General features: G+C 37.5%; 1 protein-coding gene across 1 annotated transcript in view; it reads left to right on the forward strand.

Annotated features, from left to right (window-relative positions):
- LOC306856314 (neurexin-2-like) overlaps positions 1–17,382 on the forward strand; it is a gene marked incomplete at both ends in the record, with an annotated part of 392,379 nt that extends 374,997 nt beyond the window's left edge. Inside the window, 4 exons of the mRNA XM_079395511.1 lie at positions 1,459–1,548; positions 4,882–5,210; positions 14,193–14,271; positions 16,586–17,382. Of these exons, the coding sequence (XP_079251637.1) occupies positions 1,459–1,548; positions 4,882–5,210; positions 14,193–14,271; positions 16,586–17,382 (1,295 nt within the window). The remainder of the gene's footprint in view (positions 1–1,458; positions 1,549–4,881; positions 5,211–14,192; positions 14,272–16,585) is intronic.
- Positions 17,383–18,313: the final 931 nt, after the last annotated feature.

The following is an 18,313-nucleotide window of genomic DNA, read 5'->3' on the forward strand; positions in this document are numbered from 1 at the left end:
TCACAATCGTGTCATGCTTCCTTTAAAACTGAGTTATGCGCATTTAAATGGAATGGCACGGCTTTTATGTGGCACCTGTCATCCCAGGGATGTTAAAAAACGATGATATATTTCTTGCGTGTCATCCGACACTTGCAAGGCTCGCATGTGTAAACGAAGCCGTCTGTGTATCGCTTAGATTAACGGCTTTGGTTAATTCAGTTAATTAAAATTGAGGATTAGATGACCGGATATGTTCCCCGATGGCAGATTTGCTGCTCCCTGCGGATGTGGTTGCAACTGACCGCTCGCCTCGGTATTTTGCTCAACACACCATTACATTGCCCCATAAATAAGAATCTAGTGGAAGCCTATGAATAGCAATGCATCAGAGCGGACTTTATTGGATGGATCGGTTTGTTTTCGCTTTTTTGCCGCTTACTCACGGACGAGACCTATTTTAAGTTTTCTTTGAAGGTTCAGTGCAGAATTTGCCACACATGAGCTCTTTTAACAGGCTTATGGGAGTGGGAGGTTTGGCCCTCATTCAGGTTGCAGGGTGGGTAGGACGAACGGAAGGCTTGTATCTCGCACAACTGTCACAGAAGGAACATGACACAGTATGTGGTATATCAAAAAAAAAAAAAATGATGTTAACACTTGGCATGCCAACATCTTCCTTCAAGAAAGATCACTTTTAACTACAAAAAATAAAAATCTGTAATCTGACCAAACTGGTAAAAAGGAGTATGGGGAGGACTTGTGGATTTTAGCAAGATGGTGGTTGAGAGCAAGGAAGAGAAAACAGTGATATGAGGAGATTGTTCTTTTGAGTGAGTAACAGGACCCGAGAGCTCATTTTAGCTCTAGTGAAGGGATCTGTCAGAAAACGGGAACTGTAGACTGTAGATACACGCTGTTCCTTATCTGGCAGCCATGACACCGAGTCAATTACATCTTTTGTGTCTTTTTATAATTACACGTGTCCTAATTTATGCAGGTACCTCGAGATTTTGATACTAGATGCAGCACTGATTGCATTGTTCTCACTCTGATTTCTTGCAGAGACCAGAAAATGTCTTCCAGAGCAGCTTTGACACTACCATTGTATAACTGCACATTATAATATGTGACATTATCACTGATATCATTGTTGTCTTATTGATTGTATGAAATTTCCCTCAAGTATTATTCGCTATGATGACATCACAATCAACCAGACCAAAATTAGAAGATAAACAATCACTAAATATGTCCTCAAAGCTTTCTAAACAGATTTAAACATGCTCTAATTAGTCTCAAGCTTCTAAACTGTCTAATAACTAAGAATCCACCTTAAAACAACATAACAACCAGCATAAAGCTCGTTTCGACTTCCTAACTTGCTAAACTTGATAGTCTTGTTGCCATGTTTTTAACCATGTGACGCTTGAACTTCCAGATATTAACCTCTTATCTGTCTCTCTAAATTCTTTGAAGGGAACATTGATAATGAACGGCTTGCTATAGCCAGGCAAAGAATTCCATACAGACTTGGTCGGGTAGTTGACGAGTGGCTACTCGACAAAGGTAATAAAAATGAATTAATTAAACAATGACTTAATGACTTATTAAGGCTCTGTAAGAGGTGCAGTTCCATTAAAACCTCAAAGCTTCAAGCCATTTTGAATTAAATTTCCTAAAACCAAAGCCTTTGCATTGGCATATAGTGGGCCAAAGCAAACTGTGGATTGTGGCTGCCCACTTACAATGTAAATCCAATCGGTCCTCTCCATGTGGCTTGTGCTTTTCAGATAAAGTCCTTCACAAAATTAGAACTGCACTGCTTCAGAGATTAAGGTTTAATCTTAAACATAACCCTGACTAACCCTCTAACAACGCTCCATAACTGCAACAACTGTCTGTAAATAGTTTCTTTTTTTGCTGTCTTATGTTTTCCTTCTGTGATCCCCTCTGACTTCGCTAATTTTGAAGCAAGGGTATTTAAAAACACTTTAACTGTAAAATCTAGATTTATATTTTACAATCCCAAGCAGTTAAAGGGACTATTGCTTCTTATAACACTAAAATCAGAATAACGTTTCAAAATCCCCTTTAACCCTTTGAGTGTAAAGAATCCAAACAAAATTATAGATTATATTTTTCGGAAACTTAACCGTGTTGTAATCTTTGGACCCGTGAGACATCTGTAAACAGATGAATCCTGCATGGTATTTGATTTTCCCCGAGAAACTCTTTCTGTTATTAAAGTGTAGAATCTCAGACGCCTGCATCAGCACATTATCAAAGAAAATTGGGCATTAATGCTCTACTGTATGTGTAAGTTATCAGACTTTTTGGTTGGTTGCGCCTTTTTCATCTATATGCAAACTTCCTTTTCTATTCATGTGCTGAGCTAACATCACATCTAAATGTTAAGTGTAAAACAAATACGCTTTCACTGTTTTTTTCGATGAAAACTGACCTTTCTAAGTCTGCATATCTACGTTGATTGAACTCGACAAAAGTATATGTGATCCAAAGTTCAGTTCTACATGTCTAAAAGTCATTTTCAGATGTTTAGCTCTCGCTTGTGAATCCAACTAACATCCTTTATTGAGATATAATTTTAGATATATATATATGCAATGAGTATGAGTAGTCTGATTTGATTTCCGCTGTTTGATATAAATAGGGCATTAAACTAAAGCTAATTCCGTCTTAAACCCCCCTAAATCGAACTAACTCAGAGGGTTAAACAGTCTAAATATTAATGAAAGACATTTTCGTAACCAAATGAGAGGAAAATTGATGTCAGCCTTTGCACATTCAGATGTGATTAACAATGTCCCTTTAACATGTGTAATTATTTATCAGTTCTAATCTATAAGTAATGATAATGACACAAAGCCCTCATACATCAGGTCTGAGTCCTGTATGAATGGTACATTTTACTGAGTGACTGGTCTTTGTGTGAGAAATTTGTCTGTGCCTCGTGCTCTCTATCTCAAAGGCTCTTTGGTCTCCTCATTCTCCTCTGTTAAATCTTCTAACCTCTGTCACTGGGTCTCACATTTAGACGCAAAGAAAAGAGCTGTCCAATCTTGAATTAATCACAGGAAAGCCTTTTTTTGCCTTTATGCCTGACATGCGAGGAAATTAAATCTCATTGCACATTTTTAAATAGCAGGAGTAATGCACCTAAATATGAATATTCTGTCATTATTTATACAAATGTCTCAGGTTGTTCCAAACATCCGCAGGACACAAAAGGAGAAATTTTAGATACTGTCCTGGTCGCTTTATTCCAGTGACTGAATAAAAAAGAAAATTAATAATTTTATATGATATATATTTTTTCTTTCAACACTGCTGAATCAACAAAATATCTTTAAAAAAAATTGTCCATACAAAGAAAGGCAGTAAGTAGTGGCATTTTGGTCCCCATTGACTTTCAATGTATAGGCAAAAACAGTTCTCAAAATATAAATATTTAAATATCTTTTTAAAATATCTTATTTTATGTTTTAAACATTTTTGGCTGAACTGTCATTTTAAGTTCCATGTGCTACTATCACTGAAGTTAGACTATCGTTTATACCGTTTTCTAAGTACTTTACATGCTGTAATATGTCAGCATATGTAACCGTCCTTAATGTCACACATTAATCAGAATAATCTTTTCACTGTACGATAAAAGAACATGTGCAAGTGGAAAGTGGCCATCTGGCTTCTTCCCACTCTATTACGACATGCCTTTCCGAGATGATGGTCTTTTTATCTCCACTCTCATGTCAAACTTGGTTATTTTCAACTGTTAAAATCAAGACCCTACTTGTGTTAAATGGCAACCCTTCATTAAGCATTAAGTGGCTCTCACAGAGGGGATAACAACTGCCCACTTCATAATCAGCTGTGTCAGAGTACCTGTTCATCGGGATTAAATGGATGGAGGCAGTCCAGCTCTCAGGGGCCAAAGGAAATGGCACTTTGAGTTAACCATCCTTTTGCTCTCTAAGTAGTAATTCTGAAGGTTTTGTTGGAATTAAATTATATCTAAAGTTTAGCCCGATTGCTTAACATTCACTATTATAATTCAAAACCACTTGAGTCAAACCTGTAGCGCCGTGACTACCTGTTGTAGCTTTTATAATATTATAGTGATTTAGATTTCTTGTATTTGTATTCATGATCGTCAACTCAATGATCAATTCAACTAGTGGTGTATTCTATGTGAAATGACTCAGTGACAATTTCAGTGGAGATTCAGGGGACGAAATCCTCATCGCAGAGGCATAGTGTGTGTTCATGTGTGTGTGCCCCTATGTATGTCTATTTGTGGGGCTTGAGGGGAAACTCCTCTTGCCTCGGTGACACATTAGCATTTGAGCTGGCAGATGACACTTATTCATGCAGATTAGCATCAACGAGGCCTCTGTCTATTAATAAAACATATCCAAAACTCTTTACATACTCATATATATTGTTTTCCAATTTGGTCCTCCTTATTCAGTTCATTATCCACAGCTCAAGCCCTACTAGTTTAGTGAGGCTCAAATTAGTATATACAGCCATTATTCTATAATGATAGGGGCTCTTCCTTTGCTCTTCGATCTGGCCCTCATAGAGGAGCCACCTCAGGCTTCAGGATTGATCTTTGGCATCATGTTTAATACAACATTTTATACCCTGCACTAACCAGGTCAGACACGGCTGCCATTAGAATTGGAGATTTCCATCGCCAGGTTTAAATATTAAAAGTGTTATCAGTTGATTTAGAAACATCATGTCAGTGACGCCAAAAACAGCTTGTTCTGATGGTCGCTTTTTGCTTCTCTGTCTCTCTTTGCTGTCGTACTGCTCTCTCTCTTTCTCTGTCTCTATATCTTGCTCTCTCTCCATCTCCTCTCTGATCCATCACAGGTCGGCAGTTGACTATCTTCAACAGCCAGGCGGCTATAAAGGTGGGAGGTCAGGATAAAGGACGGCCGTTCCAGGGCCAGATCTCAGGCCTGTACTACAACGGGCTGCAAGTGTTAAAATTGGCCGCCGAGGGGGATCCGAATGTGCAGGTGACAGGAAACTTGCGTTTGGTTGGAGACGCACCCTCTGTCTTGTCTACAGAGACCACCTCGGCCACCCCTCCAGCTGCGGCGGACATGTCCACCACCATAATGGAGACCACCACCACCATGGCCACTACCACCACCCGTAGACAGCGCTCTCCCAGCCTGAAGGACAGTATTACGCAGGTAAGGACGGGACGGTGGACGGTGCATTCATCCAGAGAGACGGGCCATCCCTGATGAGGGATTTTGTTGCGTTTATAAAGAATTTTAGTTTTACAAGATGTCCAGTTGGTATCAGCAATAAAAGAGCTGACAGGACAGATCACCCTGGGGTAAAAATCTGTCAATTATTGCTCGAAAAAGAGCCGTCACTCTGCATCTGGAAGGCCCTGAAGGACAAGAATCATACTGCTCGGATTCGCATGTGTCAGGATATATCTCCGCCACATATGCTTTTCTTTTCATTCCTCCCAGACATAGTATTTTACTAGTCACATTTCCTTTGAACGGTCCTGCAATTTTCTCAAGTCATTATTTTCTAAGCCTCGAGAAATTATGTTTTATTAACAAAGTTCGGAGGAGCGCATCAGATACTTAGCCTAATTAACACAGGAGGTTCGCACTCAAGTTAATCAATGCACGATATAAATTCAACTGACATACCTCTATTCACTTGATGGATAATCAGCAACCCTCCACCACCTCTTCTCCACTCAAGAGGTATCACTAGCAGGGCTCCAAACTGCGACTAAAATGGTCGCATTTGCGACCAAAAATATTAATTTGCGAGTGAAGTTTTTGCTGAGGTCGCCACTGGCGACTATATATAATTTGCATGAAAGGACTTTTTTCCCGATTGTTTTGCGCTCACATCTTTTGTTATGTTCACGTATTAAACTTACATAAGACGATGCGCATCAAAGTTTTACTGAAAAGAGTTTAAAACAGTCCTCGTCTCTGCCGCACACAGTCTGCTGAACGCAGTGAGAGAGACCTGAAAGGCCCTGTTTACACCTGGTCACTTCATGCATTTTCTCTGATCGGATATCTATATGATTTGTTAAAACGTTTCCCCATTTACACTTGGCCACATAAATGTGTCTTCGCAAAACGGATATAAATCCGTTCTTCAATTCCCGCTTCATATGCAAATATAACGGAGTTCACGTCAATGAAAGCAACGGATAATTTTATTAATTATCAGCTAATTTCAATATCAAGAGAGCGCGCGGCATCAGCACTGGAAAGATAGGCTAGTCTCGCTACTTTTAATGAAGAAGATTGTGTGTTGAGAGTCTGCGGCTTACTTTCAGGTTCATTCAGTTTGCGCGTCGCTTGCTTAAGAAATAGTACTCCGCTACTCATCCGTGGTGATGCTTGTTGCATTGCGCTGTCATATCTGACTATAACATGCCATATAGCCTATAAAACGCTCTCACACGTCTATTATTTTAATATTATGGGAGGAGTAAAATTACCATATGTGGTTTCAACAACCAGATGCATTTACACGTGTCCGGTCGATCTTCTTATCGAGATCTTAGTCTATATGCTGTGTGCATGGACTTCCTGTTATTTGAAGCGCACTTGCCATCCAGTAATCGCAAAAAGCTTTGTGCTGTCTTACTTTTTAATAAACAAAGTATCAGCTTTAAAATGCTACGAAATTCAAATGATGCAGTTAGGGTGCTCTTTAATGCGGACCACAAGCGCACACTGTCGGTAATATAAACACCAGTACCCCGCGTCCACACGGTCCGTGTATGCGTCCGGATCGCGCGAGCGGAGAGTATCGCACTTAATGCTCAGGTGCGATCTCTTTAGCACCTCAGTTAAAGCAGCAAGTGAACCCATTATATATTTCCATTTACTACTATAGTATGAAATGAACATGATCAAAAGGTAGGCAATAAGAAAGCCTATAGTACAACTTACTGAAATGTTTTATGTAAAAGCTCATTGTTTCAAACTGAGGAAATGTATAAAGCTTGTAAACATTGCATTGTAATACATTTACCTCAGAATAACCACTCAGTGTCCATAAACTCATCAGTCAGCTAGAAAAATAACTATAAAGAGGAGCGTTTTGCTATATTTATGCGCTGTTGCATATTAATATTTTTACTTATTCTGTTGTACATGATTCAACTCCTCCTATAAAATTGCATTTTACTAATGAAGAAAAACAGACTGAATGTGTGAAAGACGTGACAACATTTATAGGATGCACTGCACTCAGTTGCCAAGTGATGCTTATGGTCCATGATATTGGTATAGATTCTGTGTAATGAACAATTCTTTGTGACTGTATATTTCAAGTTGTAAAAGACATTTAATTCACACTTTAAGTGAACCTTAGTCCCTCGGTTGACCTGATCATCTACAAGATGGATTAAAATGCTGATAAAGCCTAGAAAAGATAAGACAAACACATGACAAAATGATTGAAATGTTAAAATAGGGGGGAAAAATAAAATGATAATAATAAAATAAACCACTTTTATTCTGTGGCACCTAAAAAAATAATTTGGCGCCTAAGTTTTTCTTTTATAGGAGCCAATGGCTCCTTACTCGATTTTTTTGTCTGGAGCCCTGACTAGAGTTCTCACCACACTATGGGGGATACTCTGGGTTCGAGCCATTCCTGAGCCCGGAGCCCTTCCCCAGGACAGCACGCCAACTACGCATTACTATACTTGCCAAATACGCATTACCTTACTCGTGCTAAATATATGTAAGTGTGAACTCGTTAAAACATATTTAGAGCTGTAGCACCTTTCTTGTGAAAGCAAACACTTTAAACAAAACGGTTACATTTCTCTACATTTGTCAGATTTCCCGTTTGACAATTTTTTTTACTCTGATTAAAGGAATTGTTTTTTACAGTTATATGTGTGAGGAAAATATATTTTTAAAATGTATTTTTTTCAAATATATATTTTTAATTATAGTTGGTTAAAAAAAAGCTACAGAATTTTTTCTTTTAAGTTAGCAATTAAATTTTGAAAGTTTACAAATTAAATATAAAGCATCTCAGTGCAAACAATGAATTCAAAATCACTTCACTGTATACTCAGTTTTAGGGGTATAAACGGTTCATGGGGCAAATTCCAAATGGAAGTGATCATCCCTGTCCCCTTGGAGTGGGGACTTTGGAGTGAACTGTAGTCGTTTTGGAATGCACTTGGCAAAGGGAGAGACGTAATTTCCTCATTATCTTCAGCTGGGATGTTCCCGTGACAACGCAGCACGGTGTGCAGATTTGCTGACAGACACCGGCATAAAAAAATATACATTTTATATTTTAAAACGTTTTATATATATTCGTTTTTATATATTACATAGCAAAAAACTTTAAAAACATTTTAAAATATAAAATGTATGTTCAATTGCAACAGTTATTGCAGCTGCGTTGTCACGGGAACATCCCAGCTGAAGATAATGAGGAAATTACGTATCTCCCTTTGCCAAGTGCATTCCCAACGACTACATGACACGCACGTCCCCACTCCAAGGGGATAGGATTTGGAATTCACCCCGTGAACCGTTTCGTTTCGATATGCGTACCGTTACACCCCTACTCAGTTCATATATTTTTTTTACTTTTTTTGTTAACTAGAAAGCACTATAGCATATTCATGACTATCACAAATAATTCTCACAATTTCAGTAGTGTAACATTGGCATATTGCTAAACAAAATATTCAGCATGGCATTGATTTCAGTAGTGTAATATTAGCATGTTGCTAAACTAACAACAAAATATTCTTCACAAGAGAAAATCCCAACTGATTCAGAAAACTCTTTTTCCAAAAAAATTAAAATAAAAATTAGATTGTCGAGAATGCACCATAAATGTATCTTTTAAATTTGCAATTTGCTTGAGGTTAATATGGTGTATCGCAACTCAATAAAAAAGTGTTGAAAAACACTTCAATTTATTCTGAACTCACTATTATATGCACAAACTATATACTATATTCACTATACACACACACACACACACACATATATATATATATCACAGAAGTGAGTACACCCCTCAAATTTTTGTATATATTTTATTATATCTTTTCATGTGACAACACTGAAGAAATGACATTGACGTTGTTACAATGTAAAGTAGTGAGTGTACAGCTTGTATAACAGTGTAAATTTGTAAATTTGCTGTCCACTCAAAATAACTCAACACACAGCCATTAATGTCTAAACCGCTGGCTAAACCACTACTCAAAAGTGAGTAGACCCCTAAGTAAAAATGTCCAAATTGGGCCCAAAGTGTCATTATTTTGTGTGGCCACCATTATTTTCCAGCACTGCCTTAACCCTCTTGGGCATGGAGTTCACCAGAGCTTCACAGGTTGCCACTGGAGTCCTCTTCCACTCCTCCATGACGACATCATGGACAGCTGGTGGATGTTAGAAGATGCCCCACAGATGCTCAATAGGGTTTAGGTCTGGAGACATGCTTGGCCAAAGTGTCATTTCTTCAGTGTTGTCACATGAAAAGATATAATAAAATATTTACAAAAATGTAAGGGGTGTACTCACGTCTGTGAGATACTGTATATATATGCTATATGTATGCTGTATATATGCTATATACCATTCACAGTGTAAAAAATAAAAAAATTTATATATGTGTAGTTTAAATTGATTATTTTACCCAATATTTGTGGATTCTACGTATTTTTTAAGTTATTGAGGCAATATAATTGGGAGCTGCTTGCATATTATTTCATAATTAGCTTAACAACATGCTAATGCCACTCTTAAAGGAATAGTCCCAAAAATGAAAATTGTGTCATCATTTACTCACCCTCAAGTAGTTCCAAACCTGTATGAATTTCTTTGTTCTGCCGAATACAAAGGAAGATATTTTGAAGAAAGTTTGTAACCAGGCTGTTTAGGGGCACCATTGACTTCCATAGTAAGGGAAAAAAAATACTATGGAAGTCAATGGTGCCCCAGAACTGCTCTGTTTCCCACATTCTTCAGAATATCTTCCTGTGTGTTCAGCAGAACAAAGACATTCATACAGGAACTACTTGAGGGTGAGTAAATGATGACACACTTTAAATTTTTGGGTGAACTATCCCTTTAAAATTAGTTGTGAGTAGATGTCATGTACAGTACGTCATCATTAGCTTAGCAACATGTTAATGTTACACTTTTGAAATTAATTGGTTTGTCAATCATTTTCAAATTGTGCTGTTAGGCTAGTTTAGCAACATGTTAATGTTATATTATTGAAATCAATTGTGAGTTGATCCTGTAGAGAATATTTACTTGTTTGAGCAGTATGTTTTTGTTACACTATTGAAATGTATTTTGAGTTGATCCTATGCAGAGTATGTCATTATTAGCTTAGCACTATTGAAATGAATTGAGTTAATAGTATTAGCTATATAGTAATATTATAATATATTAAAATAAATTGTGAGTTGATCCTGCAGATAATATTTCATTGTTAGTTTAGCAGTATGTTAATATTTAAATCAATTGTGAGTCGATCTCATGCAGAAAATTAGAGCAGCATGCTAGTCACTATTGAAATGAATTGATTTGATCAACTGCAGAATATTTTGTTGTTAGTTTAGCAACATGCTGTTACATTATTGAAATTAATTGTGAGTCAGTCCCATGCAGAATATTGTGTTGCTAGTTAAGCAGCATGCTAATGCTAAACTTTATTGCAATTACATTGTAATAAATGTAATAAGTCCATGTGGATCGCTTGTGTGGTAAACAGACTTACGTAGAGAGTTCTGGATCAAAACACTTATAATGTTTCCTGACAATGAAGACGCTCCCTATTAAGGCAGCTCCCTTTGTAGGCAATAGTCAGCAAGGTAGCTCACATCAGGCCTTGAAAGAAAAATATCAAATAAATCAAGTGTTCTGAAAATCAGTCAGAGCTGCAGGGTCAGACATATGTTATTATTTCAACCTCATTTTGAGCGGCTTGTGCTGTTTTGTATCAAAGCATCCATACCTCCAGCAGCACAAATCTTTTGTTCTAAGATTGCTTTTCCACAACCTCAAATTGGACTTCAAATTTGTGGTGCTTTTGAAGTGAACCTTCATGACACCACGTAAATCACAGCCCACATCAGTGCTCTTGCAGCGCATTGGAAATAGTGCCGTTGTGAATAGTGTCTATTAAGTAAGCCCTTGATCAAGCTGACACGACACTATACTTCCCTTTTAAGGATTAGGACATTTAAAGTGCCCTCGACTTTTTTTTTGCCATGTCAAAAAAAAAATTATGTCACGGTGTATTAATCAGAACTGTATGCACATATCAAAACACAACCTGCAATTTCAGTGCTCTTAATAAACTTGTCTTACCAAACACATAGACATTGTGCAGAAGTGCAGATAAGAAGCGCGCTAATTATCCTTTAATAAACTTAGTCAGGCAAAACTAATGCTGCAATGCGTCTTTTAATTAGAAGTTCGAAATGTCAAAGTCTTTAGTATTTGTAAATCAGACTCAAAAACCTGGCAAATTTGTCACAGCTTTTCTGTTGACAAACGCTTTGATTGTTCAAAGCACGGCTTTTTGTTTAAAATAACCCTGATGGTGCTTTCTGTACATTTAATGTTTGTCGTCTTTTTCTGTTTCAGCTGAGTTCAGCTACATCAGTATTTGATAGCTGTCCAGGACACGAAATGATTTTGTATATTTGGTGTAAATAAAGCATAATAACATTGCTGATATGATGGAAAGGCTTCAAAACAGAATGTTTTTCTCAATAAACTTACCTTCTAAAGTAATTTAGCTCTGACCAGTTGAGGTTTTGAAATATTTGTGGCTGACAATGGTGAACAGCCAAAGAGCAAGAAAAACACTAGCAAAATGGGGAATAAATCAAAATACAACTGTTTCACCCAGACTGATTAAAACTGTCTACAAGCCAATTCAGTTAACATATGCATGTCAATCGTGGTCAAAACGACAAGTATTGAAATGCAGAGGTGATGCATATTTGCATTTATTAAGCTAGAATCTTATCGGGTCTTGAAAGAAGAAGGAAAAAGGGATTATCTCAGTAATCGCATCATGGAAAGCACACACGTGAACCTTTAGGGCTTAACTCTTTTATAGTTTATGATGCGTACCATGATTGTTTTCATTACATGCATATGAAAAAGGTATTCCTCTAGCTGTGTTTTTGTTTGTGTTTATTAAAATAGAGAGCGCGAATACAAATACTGGTGTCACCATCAATAAATACCTTCATATACCTCATCTAGCCTTCGAAAGGGGAGGCTCATTCTGTCGATGCTCCCAGCCTCGCAAACAGATAAATATGCCCATATGAGTGAACAGCGAAATTGTTCTGACCTCTCGATAGGAAAGGACAAACTGATGCGCCCAAATCAGTCATGGCCCAGATCCAATTACATGTTTTATGAATGTGAGGTATGAGTCGGGAATGTTAATTCAAACTCAGGTCAAACCAAGGGGCAGCGAAGCCATTTGGTCTAGCATCGCTGCATCGTAAGAGCTGAACAAATGCCTCCGCAGCCAAAGGGTGTTTCTTCAGCTTTTGAGCCTGTGGACTTTCAGAAAATACAGTTGAAACAGTGGACGTACATCATAGAAGAATTCTTTCATTTTCTGGATGCCATGAGTATTTTCATTACAGTGTTTTAAAATGACATTTCAAACACTGTCATTTCCGCCACAATTTAGGAAGTAGTTGAAGTGAAATTTGTAACTTTTTTTTTTTTTTTGATGAAACGCCAGACTCCTTTGTCTTGCTAATGGTCATTTTCTTGGTAGCATTTTATGTATCCTAAATACATAAAATTTTATTTTCACACTTACAAAGTTATAAATTTTAAATTTTAAAATATAATAAATAATATATTCTCATTTTCTATCAAATATGCTCTTCACTGATACCATAGTCTCCCTGGTAAACAAGTACACTGATTTAAACAAACAAACATACAAAATCTTATTTATTAATTAAGGGCAAAATTGTTTATTGTGGTGAAAATAACTGAGACAACTGTAATTTTTACATTTATATAAATCACATAATAAATATTGAAATTGTTTGTTTGTTCCCCTCTGTTTAAATAATCATAGTTTTAACATTTTAATAATTCATGCTTATATATTTAATAATTCATTTTATATTGTTTATTCTGTATACTATATTATATTGTTTTATACTTTCAGAAAGTCTGCACTGTAAAAAAAATTATATCGTAATTTTAACAGTAAACTGTTTAACTGTAACAATGCAACAGTAAAAACTTGTTAATTGGTTAACTGTATGTTTGCATACTATATACGGTGAATAACTGTAATTCTACAGTAAAGCACTGTTTAAATGACTTTTTTTTTTGGAAGTCATTGTATAATTTACAGGGAAAAACTGTAAATTGACATTCTTAGAATTCCTTGCATGGCACTTCACATTTGATGTTTTTCGTTGAAATAACTATTTTAGTTAAATACATTAGGGTTTTATCTCTCATCTAATGTTGGTAAATTAACGTTTATTGCATTATTTGAGTATACTGCAAGTGATACTGAAATATCACTGTATGCACCTTCTATATTTAAGTATTTCCCTCCTCAGCTTGTGGAAGAGCTGTTGTGTGTTTGTGAATTTTGGTTCATCATGTGACATTCACCACATTTTTTGTTGGTTGTCAGTGTATTACAGTGGTACAAAACAGATATTAGTAATTCAATAGGTTGGAATATTAACATATATCAATTATTGAAAATACCCTTTATTACTGTGAATTTAATTTAAGTCTGTAAAACCTTAAATGTTCGTACCAAGTTCTGGCAACCACAGCTGCCGGTATTTTACCGTAAATGTCAGATTTTATTGTTTTTTTTGTTTTTTTACAGTATAGGTCAAGAGTAAAACTATAATATCAAAAGGTATTTGAAAAGTAGTAATAATAATAGAAAAGTTTGTAAAACGTTTTAATGTGAATAAGGCTGAAAACACCTGGGGCATAAGTGACTAAAATATGACAAAAGCAGTGGGCTTAAATGAAAACTGGGCATATAAGATAACAGTTACAATTTCAGATCTCTTGCAGAGAAGGGTGCAGAGAAATCTGAATAAATAGAATCTGCCTCCAAACTTGGAAAAATGAACCATCTGTACCGGTATTCTCTTTCAGAACTCAGATGACCTGCTGGTGGCGTCAGCCGAATGTCCCAGTGATGATGAGGATCTGGAGGAGTGTGAGCCCGGCACTGGTGAGTACAAACACACACAGCAGCACTGAGGCCATACAGACCCTCACAAGCCCCAGACGCTCACAGGCAGCACAAACATCAGATCAAACTACACTCGTAAAGAAATTAGCATTTATTTTTAATTAAGCAGTGGATTTTAATGACTTGCGGATATATTACGTTTAGATGTAGTGCAGTTCCATAGATAATTCCTCATTTTAATTCCAGCTAGAGCTTCAATTTGAATCATTTTGAATTTTTTTTTTTGTAAATTTTTAACACCATGTTAAGTTTTTATAGCTATCTTATGTGTTCAGTAAAAAACATGTTTTATAAGTAAAATGAAACTTTTGCAAATATTCAGGAAATAGCTTCAGTTGGATCTAAAATATAGTGTCAATTTTAATTTGTGTTCCTAATGTGAATTCTGTTTCCTCTAATGCTTTTTTGCTAGCACTCTTCCTCCATATTAACCCCATAGATGCTATAAACAAAGAAGTATACTTTAGAGCTCAGCATCTACATTATGAGCTGATTTGACTGAGTTTAGACTAAGGGTTATATTGCTTAAAGTGTGGCCTTCTACCATCTGGCCAATTCATAACGCTAAGTGGCCATTCCACTCCATCATTGGGTTTCGCTTTGAGCATTCCTATATCAGTAAAATAGGTGTGGGGTCAAACCGTGTTGCATAGTACATGGAATTATTACTCTGTGCTCAGCTATTTCTCTTGTGATTGTGCATTATGTTGCAATCATTCAATGTCGTTGAGTGGTTGAGTTGTTTCTGATGGCCCATCTGGAAAATCAGCTGTTTGACATTTGTCCAAGCCTTTGGTTTCATTTCAGATTATTTTAGTTAAATGAAATGTTGGAAAATTAAACACATTAAACCAGACAGTTCTTATTAAATAATTGCTACAACAACCCTATTTATTGACTCTGTCTCAAAATCTAGTCAGCTTCATGCCTAGCTCGTTTGTGCATCATTTGTGCAAAACTGTGCAACCTTTAAAAATAAAACATTTTACCCATTATTTAAAGTATAGCTTTTTTGTTTGTTTGTCTCATAGATAAGGCCATCCCATAATGTGATGTGACAAGCCCCATTCAATGAGAAATATTTTTAAATTAAAGTGATCTTTCCCTCAAGTATTAAAGACATGATAAAGTTTTACACTACTATTCAGAAGTTTGTGGTTGCTAAGATCTTTTCATGTTTTTGTATTTTTTATGAAAATATAGTATTTATTTGCTAAAAATATAGTAAATATAGTAATAACGGATAAAAAATAAATAGTAAATATTAATATTGTGATAATTTTTTACTGTTCAAAATAAAAAATAAAAATCTAAAATGTAGTTTGATGCTGTGAATGAAGTAGAATTTTCAGCAGCCATTACTCTCCTTTTAAATGAGCCATTTACTCATTCAAAAGAATGTTATTTGAAATAGAAGTCTTTTCTAAAGATATATATGGCTTTACTGTCACTTTTGATCAATTAAATGTGGCCTTGCTGAATAAAACGTAAACAAATAAAATAAAAGTTACTGATCCCAAACATTTGAAAAGTAGTGTGTATAATTAAAATGTGTTTTGGCTGTCTGTTTGCTTTATATGCAATTTATTACAGTAGCTTAATTACATGCCAGCATCAGAATCAGACGTTTCTGCCTTAAAAAAGAGCATCTCAGATCTCATATCAGTCAAATCCACTCATGAGCTTCCATTTTGTTTGTAATAAGATCTATATAGACAATTCCCTATATAGCATTAGACAGAAATCAGTTAACTAGGTATTGAGACACAGAATTTAACTAATTGCACAATGCACCTATGCAGAGTATTTGATCATTGCATAATGAAATCTTTCAAATTAACGCCTAGAGCACAGATGAGTGTGTCAAAGAGTATAAAGGGGAGAAAATCTGTGCTTTTGAAGGGACCATCTTACACACCTTTGTTTTTTGTAATTTGCTTTTTTTCCATGCAAAAATCATGCGGCCTATTTGTTGATGTAAGTGACCCAAACTCCATGGTTTGCTATCTTGTTTAACCAAAGAAGAGCCAAGAGCTATTCAAGATATGAGTTGGTTCTATTACTGTAGTGATCTAGACATGTTTATGTAAGTCATTTGAGTAGGTTTAGAAAATACTGTAGCATTTTACATGTGAAGATAAAGAACTGTGTGTAGAATCTCTGTCTTAGAATAAATTGCACAGAATAAAATTCAAATTCTATTATTAATAGAGTGCGCGTGTATGTGCATGTAGACATTCTCGAGTCCTTGCTAATTGTTTTTCCTCTCACCCTTTCTCCTCTCTCATCCCAGGAGGTGAACTTGTGTTGCCCATAATTACCGTGGACACCCAAGACCCCCTTCCCATAGCCACCCGTTACCCCGCCATCCCCGCCCCTCCCACATCCCTGACCCCTCTCCAAACCACTAAAGAGTCCCTCGTCCTGTCCAACCCCCGCCCGCCATGCCCTCCGGACCAGGAGGACTGTGGTGACCCCATGGAGGTATCGGCCTTCGGCTCCGGAGAAATGACGGAGTCCGATGACGAGGACTTTTACAAAAACTCCCCCATGGTCACAGACAGGACTGTCCTACCGCCGCCCCCCGCCGTGGGTAAGAGCGGAGGCCAGAGCCCAGGTGACCACCGCCCCCCAATCCCCGGCCCCACCACACACCCCAACCAGCTCCACATCCCTGCAGGCAAAATGAACACCCGCGACCAGGTGCTCCTGCCGCCCGCCCCGTCCTCCCGTCACACTCCAGGGTTAACATACCCGCCTGGTTTCCCCCATGTGCCCACAGTTCACCCCACCGACCTGATGGAGAAGGGCCACCCGGGCGCCGTGGAGGTAATTAGGGAGTCCAGCAGCACCACAGGCATGGTGGTGGGCATCGTGGCGGCTGCCGCCCTCTGCATCCTCATCCTCCTTTACGCCATGTACAAGTACCGCAACCGAGACGAAGGTTCTTATCAAGTGGACCAGAGCCGCAATTTGGGATCCGAAAGCAACGGCACCGTGGTCAAAGAGAAGACGCCGAGTACGACCGCTGCCGTCGCAAAGACGACCACCAAGGGCAAGAAGAATAAAGACAAGGAGTATTATGTCTGAGAGAGACCGAGGAGGAGGTTCACAGACAGGAAGTGTGCTGAGGATTTTAAACCTTCAAATCACCTCCTCTGCATCCTCAAACATTTAAGCCACACAATCTTCTGTTTACTTCTCCAAACGTTTTTCTGCCACTGAAAGATACAGACGTAGGGAATGAGGAGGAAGGAACACTGAGCGATAGCTCCTCCTTTCGTTTCTGTCTTGCGAAGCCATTGTTGTATGTAATTTTATCGCTATCATGTCTAAAGAAAATCTTCCATTACATTCCAAATGATGTAATGCCCTCTTTGCGATTAAAAATGTATGTTTTGCGTGGGCCGGGCCTCCACGGGAGAGTAACGAAACACCATGGACAGGGAGAGAAAACCCGCGGGTTTAACAGATGTCTCCACACATGAGCATTTGATGCTATTCTTGAACGTTTGTTTAATATTATCTTCACAGAGCTATGAAATTGAGATCTTCAACGAGACATTCGCTGACCCTCGTTGTAATAATTCATGAAGAACAGAAGCAATTGTGTAAGTTATTTGCACGAGACAAGCAGATGCTCCCATCAGTTCTTGTGGAGATGTTAAATCTGACACCTTTTTCGAAGGGAAAAAAACGTGTTCGGTTGGAAAGGCGGCGGATAACATCACATCTTCTGTTTCGTTCTCTGATTGAGCCGAAGAGTTTGAATTCATTTCCACTCTGGTATCTTTTGTCAGTGTTGAAATTAGGATTTATCTCTCTCCGCCATGAAACTAACATGAATCTAATTCTTTCTTTGTTGTTTATCCGCCATGGTTTCATAAACACGTTCTTTGACAGCAACACCTCCACCAGCAGGTGTAGAAGAGCTCAGAAGGTTGTTAGAACTTAAAAAAGCGAATGAAAGGCATTCAGTAGGCGTCTCTCTCTCTCTCCATGGTGCCAAAACATTGTGATC

The sequence above is a fragment of the Barbus barbus genome (assembly GCF_936440315.1).
Source record: "Barbus barbus genome assembly, chromosome: 36".
NCBI lineage: Eukaryota > Metazoa > Chordata > Actinopteri > Cypriniformes > Cyprinidae > Barbus > Barbus barbus.